At 39.4% G+C, this 21,059-nt stretch overlaps 1 protein-coding gene and 1 long non-coding RNA gene across 2 annotated transcripts in view; one reads left to right on the forward strand and one right to left on the reverse strand.

Annotated features, from left to right (window-relative positions):
- Window positions 1-1,904: 1,904 nt before the first annotated feature.
- Window positions 1,905-4,272, reverse strand: LOC133558267 (uncharacterized). The gene is made up of 3 exons (XR_009807921.1): window positions 4,148-4,272; window positions 2,357-2,583; window positions 1,905-2,288 (listed from the first exon to the last, which is right to left on the reverse strand). It is a non-coding gene; the product is annotated as an uncharacterized LOC133558267 (long non-coding RNA).
- The window catches only part of slc4a1b (solute carrier family 4 member 1b (Diego blood group)), a 28,571-nt gene continuing 9,921 nt past the window's right edge, over window positions 2,410-21,059 (forward strand). Inside the window, exons 1-10 of the mRNA XM_061909504.1 lie at window positions 2,410-2,592; window positions 4,181-4,225; window positions 4,513-4,693; window positions 4,764-4,899; window positions 9,466-9,538; window positions 9,752-9,794; window positions 9,872-10,056; window positions 12,984-13,188; window positions 15,590-15,793; window positions 15,866-16,014. Coding sequence (XP_061765488.1) covers window positions 4,534-4,693; window positions 4,764-4,899; window positions 9,466-9,538; window positions 9,752-9,794; window positions 9,872-10,056; window positions 12,984-13,188; window positions 15,590-15,793; window positions 15,866-16,014 — 1,155 coding nt within the window. The 5' untranslated portion in view covers window positions 2,410-2,592; window positions 4,181-4,225; window positions 4,513-4,533. The remainder of the gene's footprint in view (window positions 2,593-4,180; window positions 4,226-4,512; window positions 4,694-4,763; window positions 4,900-9,465; window positions 9,539-9,751; window positions 9,795-9,871; window positions 10,057-12,983; window positions 13,189-15,589; window positions 15,794-15,865; window positions 16,015-21,059) is intronic.

The following is a 21,059-nucleotide window of genomic DNA, read 5'->3' on the forward strand; positions in this document are numbered from 1 at the left end:
GAGGGATTAAAAATGTATTACAATTGTAGGACTTGGCCGATAGTCAATTCGTCATTCAATCAAACAATAAATGAAAATTAAGTTAAGAATGTTGCGGTCATTGATAAATTGCTACGTCTGTCTGTGGGATTCTTCTTTTTCGGCTTTGGCTTCGACTTTCAAACTGGATGCAAGAGGTCTTACTGTATAAGGTCCGAAATGCTTGAAAACCGCTGCCTCCATACGGCAAAATTAAACGGCTAAGGGGGCCCAAGCTTTGTCATTCCTTGGTTACAGTGAGTGTGTATAGTCCTTAACTGTGACACCATATTATGTTAATGAGGAAGATCAGCTTGTTTCATACACGACTCCTTTATATCAACTGTCTCCTATTCAACACACATGAGCTAACTTGGCTAACCTTAGACCTCACGTGACTTACTGTGGCTTAGGATTGTCCAGGGGTCAGCAACCTTTACCACCTAAAGAGCCATTTTGACCCGTTTCACAAAATAAAGAAAACAATGGGAGCCACAAAACTCTTTTGAAATTTAAAATGAAATACACTGCATACAGAGTTTTTTTTGTTGCTTTGTGCTATGTATAAACCAGGGGTCTCAGACACCCAGCCCTCGCCTTGATATGAAATTTATTGTTAGTGCTACCCGCAAGTTTTATATGAATGCCGCTTGACAGCATCACACTTGCCAACCCTCCCAATTTTTCCAGGAAACTCCCGAATCATTCTATCAAACGTCTGCTTATTTATCACCTAAATAATAATAATAATAAGCGCGTGCGTCAGTTTAGGTGGAGGGTGGGGGGGCGGGCGGTTTGCGGGGTTTGGTGGTAGCGGGGTGTATAATCTAGCCCGGAAGAGTTAGACATGCATGGGATTCTGGGTATTTGTTCTGTTGTGTTTATGTTGTCTTACAGTGTGGATGTTCTCCCGAAATGTGTTTGTCATTCTTGTTTGGTATGGGTTCACAGTGTGGCGCATATTAGTAAGAGTGTTAAAGTTGTTTATATCACAACCCTCAGTGTAACCTGTATGGCTGTTGAGCAAGTATGCCTTGCAGACACTTAAGTGTGTTAACAGAGGCCGCATTCTACATGTGACCGGCCGGCACGCAGGTAGGATAGAGTAAAAGCGGGCGCGATGACATGTTTTAGAGGACGTTAAAGGCATCACTATAACGTCACGCCCTCAATTTTGTTGTCCAGTTGAAAATCAGATAATGTTAACCCCGGGAGATTTCGGGGAGAGGCACTGAAATCCGGAAACCTCTCGGAAAAATCGGGGGGGTCGGCAAGCATGCAGCAGAGCCACATCAGAGTGATCAAAAAGCCGCATGCGGCTCTGGAGCCGCGGGTTGCCGACCCCTGGGATAGACCAACGAGACAATTCTCACAACAGACCACAACTCTTATTCACTGACATTTCCACAGTAAATGAATAAGAATTCTGTCAGCTGCTTGACACTTTATGCTTAACTCGCTATTTATTGTACCCATTTTAAACATCTGGAGGGTGTAAAATACAATTTATTCAAGATGCTTGATTGACTGAGCTTTTTTTAATGCATCATGTTGGCATTTTTACAAATATCATTGCTTGACTTGAATTTTTCAAAACTGTTTAAATGTAACTTTCTTTTCCGAACACAAGCATTATTTTTCATTCCTAGTATGACTTTAATTCATTGTTCCATAAAACCTTAAAACAATTTTTTTTTTGTATCCTGATTCTCCGTTGTAATACTTGTTTCCACCATTTGTGGTAATAATAACAATATCAAACTAACAGAAGAAATCTGGAGCTAAAGTCATAGAGAAGTTTCTTACCTACTACAAAAACACAGGTCCCAGATCAGTGATATGACAGGAGTTATCTGCTGTTTTTAAGGACTGACACTAGTCCAATATTATGACCACAGTGCTCTTTATTTAATCAAACCAAAATGTTTCCGCATTGTTGTTTTGGTTATAATGATCCAATGTCTTCTAAAAATCTTGATTTTGATAAACATTTTGGTTCATTTTCTTTTTGCAAGATGCCGCAGACCAGTCATGAACAAGCTGCATGTCCTAAAACATCCATCGGCCGGACTATGGACACCCCTGAACCCTGACCGTTCTGGAGGAAGCCACCGACATGAAACAGTGAAGAAAGTCCCCTGTGTGAACGTCTACATCTTCCGATGATGCTGGGCTTTGTGACAGTGGACAATATGAAGGAAGTTTCTACCATTAGAATGTTGAAGGTGAGCTCGCAGACCTAAGCGTGAAATCCAAGCCTTTGTTGTCCTCTAAACACAGACATTAAATGGGATAAAGATGCTGGTTGGTTAATGACATAGTGTGACTCTGTACATACCAAGTAGATGTATATACTATCAATATTTTGGGTGCCATGGGATCTCAGACTGTGGATTTAGAGTGTGCATGTGCTCTTCGTGCACGCACATCTGAAGGGTCAGCGTATTTTTGGACCACCCATCATCATCATCATCAGACAGCATGCATGCATACATACATGCACACCATTTATAAAGTCACAAATTGTTGACCTTCGGGGCTTTGTCGCATCACACTGCTGCCTTCCTGCAAGAGGTAAGTGTCCATCTTACTGACAGTGGAGCTTCAACTTTGCAGCACTTTTGTATTATTGCAGTGTGAAAGTATTTTCAGTAATAATAATCACTTTACACTGACACAGTGCTATTATTCCAAAATGTATTGAACATTGTTATCGGTTTTTGAAGTGAAACGGATTGCATCTATTAAACGTTTCTAATACTTTTACCCTCTTCCCAGTTAGAATCTCCTCTTAGGATGATCCCATGCATTAACCACCAACCCAAATAATACAAAATAGTTCTAATATTTTGTTTATGCAGAGATAATATTTGGGAAAAAAAAGACGTTTTTATATTGTATCTAAAAAATTGTATTAGATGTTTTGTTTCGAATATTGTCCCAGTGATGAAATAAACATGTAGAATAAAATGCATTATATATATTGTTTTTTAAAAATATATTTGTAGATTCAGTTATTTTGCTACATATGCACTAAAAGTGATGATCAACACTATGTTCTAACTAAGCTGTACAAAATGCTAGTTAATAGCAGTGCATGTGTGCATTGCATCAACTAATCACACAAATATACTATATATATATATATATATACAGTATGATCAAGGTGTCAATGCTACTATATATATTGCAATTTTAAAAATGACATTTACTGTACATGGTAGAATGTGCTCACTTTTGTTACGCATATAGGGTATTTACTGTATATACTGTACAAACACAACCACAGGCGCCCCTAATGCTATGCATCCTTAATATTCCACCCCTTTGTTCATGTGTGTTTTGGAAATAAATAAGTATGTTTCCACATACAACTTCAGTGTTCCGGATCAATTTTGGATCAAATCAATCTTTTTAAAAGAAAGAAATGATTCTCTCTCAACATTTGTATGCTTGCAAATGTTTTAAAGATTTTTTTAAAATTAATGTAAATCTTTTTTTTATTTATTTATTTTTTTATTTATGTATGTATTTATTTGACAGGCGCGGTACAATTAAACATTGCTACCCACAGGTAACCAATGTCAAAGTACATAAGACTTCTAACCATGGGCTAATTTGCAACCCTTGTCCCTGGTTAGGCTTTCAAAGAAAGGTGTAAAACACATACAAAAGGATTAAGACAAGTACAAAAAAAAAACACATTAAAAATAATTGGCCCCATTTGTCCATACTACATCCAGTTCTAATGCTCACACTTCTGATTTCCCTTAAGCCACATTTTCAGTTTTGTGGAGAAAAGTTTAATGTCCGACTGTGACTTTAACTCCAGTGGCCTTCACTGAGAACGCAGACTGACCCAGAGTTGTCCGGCACATTTTCAATCTACAGCTCCCACCGATTGCAGCTCGAGTCTGCTCACCTTCAGTACTGTATATTTGTATTTCTTGACACATCACATTAGGGGCTAATCCATAAAGATACTTAAAAATAGCTTTTAAAAATTATAAATGGGTAAAATTATCAAAATGTAGCCGATGTAATTGTCAGTTAAATGCATTAAATCCCATTTTATATCTAATCAGTCAATGAAATGTGTCGCTGAATGTGGGAAACAAAGATGAAATACCTTCTTGATCATGTCAAATTTCAAAAATTTTAGCCACCTGGAACATCCCACACCGCCAACCCCAGCACAGATTATCAGGTGAGGGACACACACACACACACACACACACGTACAGTCACTCCCAGCACGCGACCACATATTGACAGTCCAAACATGACCAGGGTAAGCTGTCAGTTCACACACAGACGATTGTCAGTGGCCTGGAGCCTGTTTAACCTTTAGACACTGACTGTCACCAAAAGAATGCAAAAGACATGCACAAGAAAAAGAATTAAAAAAAAAATCACACAAGGTGTCTAGAAAACAAGAATGTTCCTTGACATGTTCTTAAATTATGTAATGTCCATGTTCAATGTCCATGGCAGTCTTCCCTTTGGCTGGGTGGGATGATGAAGGACCATAATGAGCAGACCTACTGGCAGGAGACCGGTCGATGGGAAGGCTATGAGGAGAGCTTTGACCCCCAGTCCGGAGTGTGGGCATCCTCACATGTCTCCTACCTCACCTTCAAGAGCCTGGTCCAGCTGCGACGTTCTATGAACACAGGTCACCCATTGCTTGTACACATTTCCATGCGCTTCGTACAACAACCGCGGTGACTGCTTTCTGCTTCCAGGTGTGATGCTTTTCAACAGTGAGGAGAAAACCTGGGCCAGCATGGTTGAGAAGATGGCCGCTGAAATGCTCAAACTGAAGCAGATCAGACCAGGAGACCAGGAAGTGGTGATGAAATCCCTGCTACAGAACCGCAGGTAACACCTATCTCAGTCTCTCATCTCATCTCAACCCCCATCCTCACGTAGTTCCATAAGATCCTTTTTATTTGATGAATAGTCTCATCTCATCTCCACTGTATAATATAATTGTTCATTTCCTTACTGTGGTACTAATAAAGTATTACCTATGACTCTAAAAATCGCCTTATACCTTATATATCAATTTTTGATTGATTGAAATTTTGATTGAAACTTTTATTAGTACATTAGACAGTACAGTACATATTCCGTAAAATTGACCACTAAATGGTAACACCCGAATAAGTTTTTCAACTTGTTTAAATCGGGGTCCACGTTAATCAATTCATGTGAAAAACCTCATATAATCTCATCTGTTGTACCACAGGAACTAATTTAGCTTTATAAAGTTCTATTTTTTCTGATGCTATCTGTTGACTCCAGATTTACATACTCTGGATGTAGTATTTCATGGTTTTTCCATCTCATTTCTTCTCATCGCTAAGCAGGACTCCAATACATCATTGTAAATGTCCTGACTGTTGGCTATCTTACTTTTTTGGCATCTCTTTTGATTTATCTCATCCGATTTCTTCTCATCCCACAGCATTGTACAATTATTTAATGTGGTCCAGATGTTTGATTGCCTTATGTATTTATATATTTACTCTCATCTGTCCTCATCCTGCAGGTAAACTCCAAACCACCTTTGTGATCAAGTTTAGATATTTTATCATCTCCCCTCATGCTATCTCATCTCACATGTTCTCGTCTCGCAGCAATATTTCAAAACATTGTGTATGACCTTACTGCGGGAGGAATAAATGGTTACCTTATATGTGTATGTATTGCATCTCATGTTTTCTCATTTCATTTAATCTAATCTTTTATACTGCAGGTTGATGTCCAAAAGTATTTGCATTTTAGCTCGATCTCATCACTATTTCACCTGACCTAATCCCATGTGGGCCCTCACATTCTCATTTGTCTCTGCAGCCAACAAACTGATCCTGAGAGTCAAGCCTTGACTCATGCTATCTCATCTCAGATATTCTCATTCTGTAGCAATACTCTAAAACATTGTGTATTTCCTTACTTGAGGCTGATCTCATCTTATAGAATATCATGCTGTCTCATCTCTCACCCTGCTGCTAAATGCTGGACGTTAGAGCTGCGAATCTTTGGGTGTCCCACGATTCGATTTTTTTGATTCATTGTGATTCTCGATTCAAAGACGATATTTTTCCGAATCAAAACGATTCTGTATTCATTCAATACATAGGATTTCAGCAGGATCTACCCCAGTCTGCTGACATGCTAGCAGAGTAGTAGTTTTTTAAAAAAAAAAAAGCTTTTATAATTGTAAAGGACAATGTTTTATCAACTGATTGCAATAATGTAAATTTCTTTTAACTATTAAACGAACCAAAAATATGACTTATTTTATCTTTGTGAAAATATTGGACACAGTGTGTTGTCAAGCTTATGAGATGCGATGCAAGTGTAAGCCACTGTGACACTATTTTTCTTTTTTTATAAATTTCTAATGATAATGTCAATGAGGGATTTTTAATCACTGCTATGCTGAAATTATAACTAATATTGATACTGTTGTTGATAATATTCATTTTTGTTTCAATACTTTTGGTTTGTTCTGTGTCGTGTTTGTGTCTCCTCTCAATTACTCTGTTTATTGCAGTTCTGAGTGTTTGGTTTTGGAATTGGATTGCATTGTTATGGTATTGCTGTGTTGTGGTTTGTTGGATTGATTAGAATTTTTTGTTTTTTATTTTTTTTAAATGAGAATTGATTCTGAATCGCCCAACGTATTCGATTCGATTCACATTTTTTCCCACACCCTTACAGGACATCATTATGAATGTTCATACCTTTAGGCACATATAAGGTGACCTATCTCCTTTATTTCTCATCTGGTTTCATCTAATTCAGGGGTGTCAAACTCATTTTAGCTCAGGGGCCGCATGGAGGAAAATCCATTCCCCACTGGGCAGGAATGGTAAGATCGTGGCATGATAACTTCAAAATAAAGACAACTCCAGGTGGTTTACTTTATTTTACTTTGGCCAAAAATAGAACAAGCACATTGTGAAAACGTACAAATCACAAATAATCCTCTGGAAAAAACACTAAGTTTGTTGAAAATTCTGAGGAAATTGGTGCAGTTTCAAAAACACAATGAGTTTAGATGTGGTCTCAGTTTATCTACAAAACCAGGATTAAACTTTAAGTCGCAGTCTTTCTGGGATTGAACAAAAATACAACATGTAAACTCTTCGAGGTATCAAACACCTCCTTTGTCATGTCCGTGTATCAATCCATTGTTAACAAACCGTGCGAATCGGAGGTCAAACTATTCAAAAGGGTTAAGTTTTGTCACTACATTTTCATACCTTAGTTGGCGCCTGTCGTGGCGGTAATCCTAGAACCCGTTGGTAGAACACCTTATTTCACCGGTTTGGTCCATGTGCCGCCTCTAATGCCTCTGATATTGCAAAGCGTTTTGGGTGTATAGAAAAGAGTTTTATCTATCTATTATTATTATTAATGTTATTACTATGGAAAAAAGGACGACAACGAGGCATCTTGCAATGGTAAAAGTTGATTTTCAAGACAAAAAATATATTTTCAAGGTAGCAGTTGATTTTCAAGACAAAAAATTATTTTCAAGGTAAAAGTTGATTATCCGAGTACACAAGATACTACCGTCTACTCTTAAAACCCACACAAAGACATAATTGGGGACTAAGGGTGCCAAATAACGATGTGTTTGAAGCGGAAGGCACAAAACGGAAGGTTTTAAGTTTCCACGCTTTACTTTGTACCTCTTGCCTGTCCTAACAGAATTGCTGTTGTGACATCCAGTGGACACATTCAGAACAGCAGTTTCTTTCATTAAAAAAAAAAATGCAACTCATTTTAATACTTGGCAAACTCATCAGGCGGGGGGAATAAAACCTGTTGGCGGGCCTGATCCGGCCCACGGGCCGTATGTTTGACACCCCTGATCTAATCTCTTCTCAATTCTGCAAGTAGAACACTAACCATCATTACAAAATCTAGTTACATTTTCATCTCATCACCTCTCTCCTCTTGCGACTAAACTCCAAACATGAAATGCAGCAAACCGAATTTTATTTATATAGCGCTTTACATAGTGGAACCCATTATTTAAGTTACATTTAAACCAGTTTGGGTGGCACTTATCTATATGGCGTGGATCGAACCTGGAACCCTTAAGTTGCTGGCACGGTTGCTCTACCAACCGAGCCACGCTGCCCCAAACATCATGAACAATGTTGCCCGTCCCTTTTTAACTCTCATTTTATCTCTTTTAGAATCCAAACCATCATTACGTCATTTCCCTATAGTGAGATTAATAAATGTTTACCTTACCTTTTTACATTTTCATTTCATCTCAAATGTCTCATTCCGTCTCATTTCTTCTCATCTTGCTGACCTCATCTCCTCTTAACCTGAGTGACATACACGTGGGGCCTCATATTAACATTCTCATTTGTCCTTCCAGCCAACAAGCTTATCCTGAGAGCCAAGCCTGACTCATGCAATCTCATCTCATCTCACGCGTTCTCATTCTGCAGCAATACTTCAAAACATTGTGCATTTTCTTAGAGTAGGACAGCTGCCGGCTGATGTTTTTAGCACACACCAATACTCCATCAGTGTTGGTGCTAGCAATCTTCAAAATGGGGTCCCAGGTACCCTATCAGTCCTAAATTTGAGGTCCCACAGTAAATGTTGGGGTCCCACTTTTTTGTAACCGTTTTGAAAACAAATGATAAATTTATGCATTATCCTATTATATCTCACATTCTATATTGTGTTTTGGAAAAAGGTTGTCATAAACATTGCTTAATTCATTTTAAAAAATAAAAAAAATGTAATGCATATGTAAATGTATTCAGCTATAAACTTCACTTTCTTCTTTCCTTCATGGATGTAAACTTTACCGCTGCCGGTATTTTTTTCTATAGTTTAATTGTAATATTTTCAGAATGTGTTTGTTCTATTTTTGGCCAAAGTAAGACAAAGAAAACAATCTGAAGTTGTCTCTATTTGTTGGTTTTAATGCCATGATTTTAATAGTCCGGCCCGCGTGTACACAGATTTTCCTCAACGCGACCCCTGGACCTAAATTAGAAACCCCTGGAGTAGAATCAAACGTTAATTTTACATTTCTGCTCATCTCATAATCTCCCTTATCTTTCTGTCAAACTCCAAAGCCTTTGTTTTAATTGTCATCTCATTTTTTTCTCATCTCTTCTCATCCCTGCAGGTGGAATCCAAACCATCATTAAGAATGTCCTTACAGTGGGAGTTATAAATGTTGACTTATCTATTTAAGTATTTTATCTCATGTTGTCCCATTTCTCATCTCTTGTCATGCCGCAGGTAGACGTCCAAACATTGTTATGAATTTCATTACTGTAGAATTCCTAAATATTCACCTATGTCCACATCATCTCATTATATCTCATACAATTTTCACCTCACCCAAGAACATACAGTACATGTAAGCCCTCATATTCTCGTTCGTCAATGCAGCCAACAAGCTGATCCTGAGAGTCAAGCCTTGACTGATGGAGTGGATCTACGCAGGTTTTCAGTCAAGGAAAGTGTAAGTGGGTTTTTGGGTTTTGCTTCTTGTAATCCTGATATGGCTTTCACATGTACACACACGACCTTACATGGACTGTAGACCTCCTTCAAGGTTTCTGAAATCAAATCCAATGTGAACTTTGACCCGCTGACAGAACATACGTCACTAAACGCAATCTCATCAGTGGACTCTGATTGATTTGTTGTGAATGAATGTTTCTGTCTTGTGCAGAGGGATGAATGTGACCGTGTGGAGGCCTCCATGGTGTTAGTAGGTGGGCAGCTTGGTACTTCACCATCATCACCATTATATGTCGGTGCATCATGGAAATGATATCCTGGTTTCATGCAGGAGCTCTGGACTTCCTGGAAAAGCCCGTGGTTGTGTTTGTGCGTCTGAAAGAAGCGACTGCACTCGACTCGGCCGTGGAGGCTCCGCAGCCGGTACGCTTTGTCTTCGTGCTGATTGGGCCCAGCAATGCTGACATGGATTACCACGAGACTGGGCGAGCCATGGCGGCGCTAATGGCGGACAAAGTAAGTTAGCCAAAACAATTGTCCCAAATGATGTCGTCTAATGTCGCCGGGTAGGGTTGAGCGATACTGCAAACCTGGTGGTGTAAAACTGGGTAACACATGGCATATTGACAAAGCTTAACCCATTGTTACTATAACAATCTACAAGATTAATATAGTTGCCTCTCTCTCTTCCCCTCCATCTTTCGGTATTCCTTTTTTTTTTAATCATTTCATTTATTTTCTTTTTTTTTTCTTTCGAGCTATCATTATGTATACGTATTGTTGCTTTTGAACAACTGTATTGTTGAAAATAGAGGTAAACTATTGGTATTGTTCATGATCAATAGCGCTTTTTCTATTGGTATTTGTGTTGCTCCAGTTTTAGTGTAAAAATGCTCATTGTCATTTCTATATTATTATTTATTCCACTAACTGCTTATTTGCTATCACTTTTACGATCATATTTGTACATATCGTATGTGCTGGTGTTGTTTTATTGTTGTTGTTGTTTTTTTTGTTATTGTTGTGTTTGCTGTTGTTGTTTTTGTTTTTCTGTCTAATCCCCCTTTTATCCCCACAATCTCCTCCTCTGTCTTCCTTTTTTTCTCTTTCTATCCCCTCCTGCTCCGGCCCGGCTGCACCAAATGATAATATAAATACATTTAATAAAGTCAAATTCAAATAAGGCAACAAGAGAAGTATCCTACACTTTTGTAAAGTAAATCTGAACAGCCGATATGGGCATCTACATCAACTATATGATTTGCCTGAGAAGCTGGACAGGACAAAAAATAAATACATTTAAATAAGTCCACTAATGTCGCCGGGTAGGGTTGAGCGATACTGCAAACCTGGTGGTGTAAAAACAAGGTAATGAATGCCAAAACAGTATATTTACTTGCAAATTTTGCAAGATCCTTGATTTCTTTTTGTGATTCAACCTTAAATGTATTAATCAAAATAAAGCACATACTTTTTTAGGCAAAAAAAATTTTTTAAATTATTTAACAATAGAAACAAGCAACAAAAACATATATAATATCAAAAAAATACAATTATTCCTTTTTATTACTTACAACTGTTTATTGAGGTAAAAACACATGTTGAAACATATTTGTAAATGATTGAACATTTCTTAAAAACAATAACATAAGACAGTATTAACACAATTAAATTATTTCCTTTTTCTCTAGTATTACTTTTGTTCAGGTTTTTAGGTTACACATTTGTAAAATAATGTAACAAGATATAAAAACAACAATATTAACAAAAAAATATAATTTGTACCTTTTACTTGTATTACACACCACTGTAAATCTTGTTGCGCAAAAAACATTTCTAACATATTTGTATATAATTTAACAACATATACAAACAAAGCTAAAAGACATAATCAACAAAATAACACAATTATTCTCTTATAACCTTTAATTACTTACAATTGTTTATTTGCTTAGGTAACTAATTATTCAAACATATTTGTAACTAATTAAAACATATAGAAAACCAACAATATAGGACAGTTTTAACAAAAAATACAACTATTATCTTATTCATACATTATGTATTTAAAATTGTTGTATTATTTAGGTTAAAAAATATTCAAACATCCATCCATCCATTTTAAAGGTAAAGTTAAAGTACCAATGATTGTCACACACACACACACACACACGCGCACACACGCACACACACACACTAGTTGTGGCGAAATTATTCTCTGCATTTGACCCATCACCCTTGATCACCCCCTGGGAGGTGAGGGGAGCAATGAGCAGCAAAGGCAGCCGCGCCCAGGAATCATTTTTGGTGATTTAGCCCCCAATTCCAACCCTTGATGCTGAGTGCCAAGCAGGGAGGTAATGGGCCCCATTTTATAGACTTTGGTATGACTCTATTTAAACTCACAACCTACTGATCTCAGGGCGGACACTCTAACCACTAGGCCACTGAGTAGGGTCCACGAGGCTTGTCCCTTTTGGGGTCGCGGGGGGTGCTGGAGCCTATCTCAGCTGCATTTGGGCGGAAGGCGGCCTACTCCCTGGACAAGTCGCCATGTCATCACAGGGCCAACACAGATAGACAACATTCACACTCATATTCACACACTCGGCCCAATTTAGTGTTGCCAATCAACCATTTAAACATATCTGTGGATAGTTTAACAATAAAAAAATAATATATTAAAATGAATAAATATATATATTTATATTTTTTATTACAGACAGTTTCTTAAGCAAAAAAAAAGTTCTTAACGTAAATGTATGAAAAATAACTGTAATAAAAAGCACATATTTTTGTGGAAATAAACACAGAAGATAACTGAAAAAAAATATTGTATTACAAAACCGAACCAATACTGATACTGCGGGGACAGCGTGGCGCGGTTGGGAGAGTGGCTCTGCCAGCAATTAGAGGGTTCCTGGTTTGATCACCACCTTCTACCAAGGTTGCGTCTTTGAGCAAGACACTTCACCCTAGCTCCTGATGGGTCGTGATTAGGGCCTTGCATGGTAGCTCCCGCCATCATTGTGTGAATGGGTGAATGTGAAAATAGTGCCAAAGCGCTTTGAGTACCCATTTACTAACCTTGGTATAGATACGATAGATATTTTTAATCGATCTTCCCACTCCTTAATGCATGGCCCTAAAGAAATATTAACACCGGGTCAAAAACATTGACATCAACAGCTGTGGCTGTAAGTAACCTCTTCATGTACTTTTTAATAATTCCTCAAGATGGCAGTAGCTGCATTTAAAGTACCCAGCATCTTTATCTACCTCGGCAGACACTTTAAAATGTTGCTCTTCAGCGGTTGGTCTGAAACCTGCTGTTCTTTACAATGAACTTATCTGGGCTGTTAATACCGAGTTTGTTCGCTACCACCATGACTACACTTGTTGTCTTTATTCATTACAGTAATACGTCCTTCTCTCTGCACCAGGTGTTCAACCAGGCCGCGTCGCGAGCTAAAAACCTCCGAAGCCTGACAGATGCTGTGGGCGACTTCATGGACTGCAGCATCGTCATCCCACCCACTGAGATCCAGAGTGAAGCCGTACTCAGCTCCATCATCAGCTTCCAGAAGAAGTTACTGCAGGAGAGATTTCACTCAACTGAATCCATGCTGGACAGCAAGCCTTGCCAAGGTGTGTCCAACAGCAACGACTATCGATGTCAGGGGTGTCAAACGTATAGGTTTTATCCAACCCGCGGGATGAGTTATGCGAAGTATAAAAATGAGCCGAAATTTTTGAATGAAAGAAACTGCTGTTTGAAATATGTCCATTAGATATTGCAATAACAACACTTTTTGTTGATGATGCTACATATATAAAAAAAAAATTAAACCACATGATGTTAGTGCACCAGTCTAGGAAAATGAGCAAACCATATGAATAACATCCTGTAATTTGATTTTGAGATTTTTTTGTCCTGACAGATTGAAAATTTACATCAATGAATCGACTGATGGGCAGCACGGTGGGACAGGGGTTAGATTAGAGATTAGATAGTACTTTATTCATTCCGTCAGGAGAGTTCCTTCAGGAAAATTACAATTTTCAGCACAATCCCATTCAAGATCAGACAAACATTACAGGGAGACAGAACAGGATCGCTGACGGGTCTGCCGGCTTCCAGCGCCCCTTACAAAAAAAGATGAAATACAGGTAAACAGGGGGGGGGGGGGAATAGAAGATTAAAATGAAATAAAAAAAATCGGTCTTAGCCTGGGCCTTGGAGAGGGGGTGCAGACTGAGGCCAAGGGGAAAAAAAACAAAACAACAACAACTCATAGCCATAGTACACATCCCTCTTCCATGCGTGTAAGAGGGAAACATCAAACATCAAAGAACACAGAGGACATTAAAGACATTAAAGCAGCAGATACAAGCAGACACTTCTACATACAGCTATGAATAAAAAGTAAAAGAAACATATCCACTGTGGTGGCCTCTGCGGTGATCCACGCCATTGTCCGCTGGGGAGGAGGGAGCATGGCCAGAGACAGAAGCAGACCCAACAAAGAAACCAAGACAGCCGACTCCACTCTCGGCCAGTGTCCAGTCCGCATGGATGAGCGAGGATACGTCCAAGGTGACTGAGGTGTCCGACACCTGCTCACCCAGCCAAGACACCGCGAAGCCTCTCCGTCCCAGCGCTCAGTGCTAGCTCCACAGCCCTGTCCCCTCATCCGCATCTCCTCCAGTCCCTCCAAACGGACTCCGGTGTGGCAGAGACCCAGCAGCTGGTCTCCATGGCCAAAAGGCTCCCGGGAGGCAGATCCAGAAGTCCACAAAAAAAAGCACCACAGAGGTCACAAAAGTGGCACCCCTTGTCACACAGTCCCAAAGGGTCCCAGACCAAAAGGCAAATAAATATAATAACACATGAAAACAAGAGGGAAACACAAAAGGATGATACAAGAACACAGAGCTCCTGCCTATAGCAGCCACTACAGCAGCGCCATCTTGGAAAAAAAAAAAAAAAAAAAGTGCATCTGCCTCACAATAAGAAGGTCCTGAGTAATGGTGGGTTCAATCCCGGGTTCGGGATCTTTCTGTGTGAAGTTTGCATGTTCCCCCCGTGACTGCGTGGGTTCCCTCCGAGTACTCCGGCTTCCTCCCACCTCCAAAAACATGCACCTGGGGATAGGTTGATTGGCAACACTAAATTGATCCTAGTGTGTGAATGTTGTCTGTGTATCTGTGTTGGCCCTGTGATGAGTTGGCGACTTTTCCACGGTGTACGCCACCTTCCGGCCGAATGCAGCTGAGATAGGCTCCAGCGACCCCCCGTGACCCCAAAAGGGACAAGCCGTAGAAAATGGATGGATGGAGTTGACTGATGAACTTTATCGCATAATTTATTCAGAAAGTATAAATAACAACAAATAAAGGTAGAACACTACTAACCACAACATGTAGGTGTAAAAATAAACCCAACAACATTATGATTAGTACATTTTCAGAATGTGCTTATTCTATTTTTTAAATTTACCTGAAATTTTTGAATGAAAGAAACTGTTATTCTAAATTTCTCCAGTGAATGTCGTAACAGCAAATCTTTGTATCCTTGTAGATTATGCTGCATTTGTACAAATTAAACCATGTTAGTTATTCGAAGAAAGTGATCAAACTGTATAAATAACATACTGTAATTTGATTTTGATATAATTTATTTATCTTGATAGATTGAAAAATAACACCAATGAGTTGACTGATGAACATTATCATATCATTTATATTTTAACTAACAACAAATAAAGGTGGAAAAAGTAACAACATGGATGTGTAAAAAAACATGGATGTGTAAAAAAAACCCAACAACAACAATATGAGTTCTACCATTTCAGAGTGTGCTTGTTCTATTTTTAAACAAAGAAAACAATCTGAAGTTGTCTTTATTTTTTAATTATCGTGCCGTGATTTTACCTCTGCGGCCCACTTGGGAGTAGATTTTTCTCCATATGGCCCCCGATCTAAAATAAGTTTGACACCCATGCTCTATGTACAAAAGCACACACTTAATGGTTTCTATTTCCTGCAGTTTCCTTCTCTAGCGGACCGCCGCCTGAAGACCCTCTGGCCCGCACAGGGCGACCCTTTGGTGGGATGGTTCGAGATATTAGAAGACGCTACCAGTACTACAAGAGCGACATTACAGATGCTCTCAACGCTCAGGTTCTTGCTGCCATCATTTTCATCTACTTTGCAGCTCTCTCGCCTGCCATCACCTTTGGTGGCCTCCTAGGTGATTAGACTTCGTACCAAAACTAGTAGCTCACATCATTTTGCTTTCAACCATTGTATTTTTCTCTTTTAGCGGACAAGGTAGATAACATGATGGGCGTTCCGGAGCTTCTGATCTCAACAAGCATCCAGGGCATCATCTTCTGCTTCGTAGCTGCCCAGCCTGTGCTTGTCATCGGCTTCTCTGGTCCTCTGCTAGTGTTTGAGGAGGCCTTCTATGCTGTGAGTACAACATAAACCATTATTGCCATGGATGCTTCAGTGTTATGGTTCACAGTGGTGTTGTCCCGATACCAATATTTTGGTACCGGTTCTAAAATGTATTTCGATACTTTTCGGTACTTTTCAATACTTTTCTAGCTAAAGGGGACCACAAAAAATTGCATTATTGGCTTTATTTTAACATCAAATCTTATGGTATATTAAACATGTGTTTCTCATTGCAATAAGAGAACAATTTTGTCCTTAAATGAAATAGTGAACATACTAGACAACTTGTCTTTTAGTAGTGAGTAAACAAACAAACAAAGGCTCTTAATTAGTCTGCGGACATATGCAGTAACATATTGTGTCATCTTTCATTCTATAATTTTTAAAAAAATTATTAATCTACTTGTTCATTTACTGTTAATATCTGCTTACTTTCTCTTTTAACATGTTCAACCTACACTTCTGTTCAAATTTAATAAACACCTATTCTTCTGTTGTTTGGATGATTTACATTAGTTTTGGATGATACCACAAATTTGGATATCAATCCGATACCAAGTAGTCACAGGATCCTACAATGGTCATATTCAAAGTCCGCTACTTTTTAGAGGTGGCATAATACCAAATTGAAATCATTATTATCGCAGTACTATACTAATACCGGTATACCGTACAACCCTAGTCCACGCAGTCTCAACTTTGTTGCAACAGCCCTCAGTCTTCTTTTGAATAGAATTTGATAAAAGACAGATGGCTGAAGAGTATCAAAAGAGCTCAAATAAGCACTCATGCCAGCGTTAGCCACAATTTACACTTTCCTGAAGCGATTTGTCTTCTAATACATTGTTTTTCAACCACTGTGTCACGGCACTAGTGTGCCGTGAGATACAGTCTGGTGTGCCGTGGGAGATTATCTGATTTGACCTAATATTTTTCCAAACCACTAATTATAGTCTGCAAATTTTGTGTTGTTGTTGTTGAGTGTCGGTGCTGTCTAAAGATGGGCGGAGTAACTATGTAATACTCTTCCATATCAGTAGGTGGCTGTCACTAGCTAATTGCTTTGTAAATGTCGGGAACAGCGGTGGGCAGGGTGCAGGTAAAAAGGTGTCTGGAGAGTGCCCCTAAGAAAAGGGATTGAAGCTTACAGAGGGCTATGCAGAACGAAACTAAAACTGAACTGGCTACAAAGTAAACAAAAACAGAATGCTGGACGATAGCAAAGACTTACTGTGGAGCAAAGGCGCCGTCAACAATGTACATCCGAACATGACACGACGATCAACAATGTCCCCACAAAGAAGGACAAAAACAACAGAAATATTCTTGATTGCTAAAACAAAGTAGATGTGGGAAATATCACTCAAAGGAAGACATTAAACTGCTACAGGAAGATACCAAAAAAAAGACAAAGATACACCAAAATAGGAGCGCAAGACAAGAACTACTGGGTCCCACTGGGTCATCATTGTCACCGACGTCCCATTGGGAGTGAGTTTTCCTTGCCCTTATGTGGGCCTACCGTGGATGTGGTAGTGGTTTGTGCTGTGGTTTGTGCAGCCCTTTGAGACACTAGTGATTTAGGGCTATATAAGTAAACATTGATTGTTTGATTGAACTAAAACACGACACAGGAAAACAGCAGCAAAGTCAAAATAAGTCACGGCATGATGTGACAGATGGTGTGCATGGTTGGTTATTGATTTAAGTCATATCCACAATTGTGACGACTTTTTCCTGTCAACTGAGTTTTATTTTTTTAATGATTTCTGCTGGTGGTGTGCCTCTGCATTTTTTTAACGCAAAAGATGTGCCTCGGCTCATAAGAGGTTGAAAAACACTGTTTTAATAAATGACCAAAAAAATAACTCTCATGCTAATGAAATCTGTTGCTTATTTGATTGATTGATTGACAAGTTTATTGACATCATAAAGAATTGAATCTATGTAATGCTTTAAAAAGGTAAATGGATGGCACAAAAAGCCAAAAGGCTTGCTTCCATTGTGGTCCATTAAATAGTCATCACATTTGATACATTCAATAATAAAAGATATGTAACCTGTAACATGTAAATCAAAAATTACGTTAAAAAAATGATAAATGATGTACATATACACAGTATACATGTCAAGTGATTTGAAAAACAATATATAAATAAAATAGGGGGGTAGGGGGGTATATACACTATGTACATGACACTATAGATAGATAGATAGATAGATAGATAGATAGATAGATAGATAGTACTTTAATGATTCCTTCAGGAGAGTTCCTTCAGGAAAATTAAAATTCCAGCAGCAGTGTACAGAGTTGAGATCAATTTAAAAAAAAGTAAAAAGTAAATAATGGGGGTTTAAAAGGAAACAAAATAGAGAAATATTACAAAAAGAATAAAAACAATGGGAATAACAATATAACAGTAAAATAAGAATATAACAAGACAAAGTAGGCAGTAGTGACCATGTTATGAAAACGTATTGCACTGTTAATGTTTTGCATCCCCTGTCATCCTAATACCCCCCGTCCCAGAGAGGAGTTGTACAGTCTAATGGCGTGTGGGACAAAGGAGTTCTTGAGTCTATTAGTCCTGCACTTGGGATGAAGCAGTCTAGCACTGAACAGGCTCCTCTGGCTACTGATAACGCTATGCAGAGGGTGACTGGCATCATCCAGGATGCTCACTAGTTTGTCAACAGTCCTCTTCTCTGCCACCGTCACCAGTGAGTCCAGTTTCATTCCGATTGTAGAACCGGCCCGCCTGATCAGTTTCTCAAGTCTGGAGCTGTCCTTCTTAGATGTACTGCCCCCCCAGCACACTACCATGTAGAACAGAACACTGGCAACCACAGACTGGTAGTACATCCACAGGAGTTTTCTACAAATGTTGAAGGAGTGCAGTCTCCTGAGGAAGTACAGCCTGCTCTGTCCTTTCTTGTACTGGTGGTCCGTGTTAACAGTCCAGTCCAGCTTATTGTCCACCCAAACCCCGAGGTACTTGAATGAGTCCACGGTCTGTACCTCAACTCCCTTGATCACAATAGGTTGTGACCGTGGACTCGACCTCCCAAAGTCAATGACCAGCTCCTTGGTCTTTGACGGATTGAGCAGCAAGAGGTTTGTGTGGCACCAGACAACAAAGTCCCTCACCAGGTTCCGAAACTCCTCCTCTCTGCCGTCCCTGATGCACCCGACGATGGCTGTGTCATCCGTGTACTTGTGGATGTGACACAGCTCTGAGTTGTAGCAGAAGTCAGCGGTGTAGAGGGTGAAGAGAAGAGGGGCCAGCACCGTTCCCGTATGTACATGACTATGCACATGTTGACTCCAAGAGTGTGCAAAACAGAATGAGAAAATATATATACATTATAACCACATATAAACCTGTTTGATGCTTTGGAAAGTTGCTGGGGATCAATTTTGGTTCAGATCAGGTAGAGGTTGAGCTGAGCCATGATGTTATGGCAGTTGTTAAGGTCTGTTGGTAGTGCATTTCACTGTGTGGTGGTAAAATAGTAGAATGCGTTTTTTCCCAAGAGAGTCTTGAATTTGGGGGGGACGAGGTCTGAGGAACTCCCTCTCGTGTAGTACCTGTGATCATCACTTATTTTGGTGAAATAGTTGGACAGGTACTTGGGGACAGTTTCTCTGAGTATTTTGAATACCATGCACATTGCAATTTGGTGTACTATTTCCTCAACTCTAAGCCATCCCAATTTGGTAAAGTGGGCTTGAGTTAGGTGAGTCCTGTATGGGATGTTGAGCAGGAGTCTCACTAAGTTGTTTTGGGAAGTTTGCAGTTTTCTTTTTAGTGGCTTGGGGATACTGGTGAACCATGAGGTGCAGGCGTAGTCAAAATGACGATGTATGAGGGCACTGGCAAAAGTCTTAAGTTTATCTCTGTTATTAAACACAGAAATCCTTCCCAAAAATATAGTTTTATTACTGAACTTTGTGATTGCTTTTAATGCCATTTTTTCACCTGAGAGAGTGTTGTCCAATATACAACCTAAATTACCTTGTCTTTGCTGGTGATTATGGTATCCCCTGCTTTAATCGTAATGCCCGGGGATTTACTTAGGTTGTGCTTGGACCCAAATAGGATGGACTCTGTTTTACCCAGGTGTAGTGATAGTTTGTTATTGGAAAGCCGGAGACAAATATTACTTACTCCGGTGCTGAGTGCACTTTCAACCTTCAACTTGTCCCTGTCCGAGGCCAGGATTTCGGAATCGTCCGCGAACAGGTACAAATTTCTGTTATATGCTGGTTTCATGTCGTTAATTTAAATCAAGAATAACAATGGTCCCAGAATGCTCCCCTGTAGGACACCACAGCTCACCTTGAGGGGAGAGGATGACCGGCCATAGTCTCTACTTTGCTGCAGTCACCCTCTTGGATAAAAGTTGTCTTCTAAAACATGGCTAGAAAAAAAATCAGCACACAGTGTGCTATGGGTGTGGAAACTGCAGTATTATACTCCACAGTCTCCACTTTGCTGCAGCGGCCTTCAGTCTCCTCTTGGATGCAATTTGTTTTCTAACACATCCCACTGGATGTGAATTCTCCCTGCCCACTGGGTGTGAGTTTTCCTTGCCTTTTTGTGGGGTTTTCCGAGGATATTGTAGTCGTAATGATTTGTGCAGTCCTTTGAGACATTTGTGATTTGGGGCTATATAAATAAACATTGACTGATTGATTGATTGAGAAAAATTCAAAAGAAAATTAAGCATACATGCTAACATTAAGCTTTGCTGTGTCTTGGCACTGCAGTTATATGCTCCAAAGTCTCCACTTTGCTGCAGTGGCCCTCAGTCCCCTCCTGGATACAATGTGTCTTCTAATACTTGGCCGAAAATACTTTCAAAAAATGATGCTAATGGTAGCTGTTGCTGTGTGTCGGGTCTGTGGTAATAGACTCCACTCTTCAGTCTGCTGCAATGGCTACCAATCTCCTCTTAGATAATGTTTGTCTTCTCATACAGTACATGGCTAGAAATGACCAAAAATGAGCACACAGGCTAGAGCAGGGGTGTCCAAACTTTTTGAATCGGGGGCC

This window comes from Nerophis ophidion, linkage group LG08 (assembly GCF_033978795.1).
Source record: "Nerophis ophidion isolate RoL-2023_Sa linkage group LG08, RoL_Noph_v1.0, whole genome shotgun sequence".
Taxonomy (NCBI): domain Eukaryota; kingdom Metazoa; phylum Chordata; class Actinopteri; order Syngnathiformes; family Syngnathidae; genus Nerophis; species Nerophis ophidion.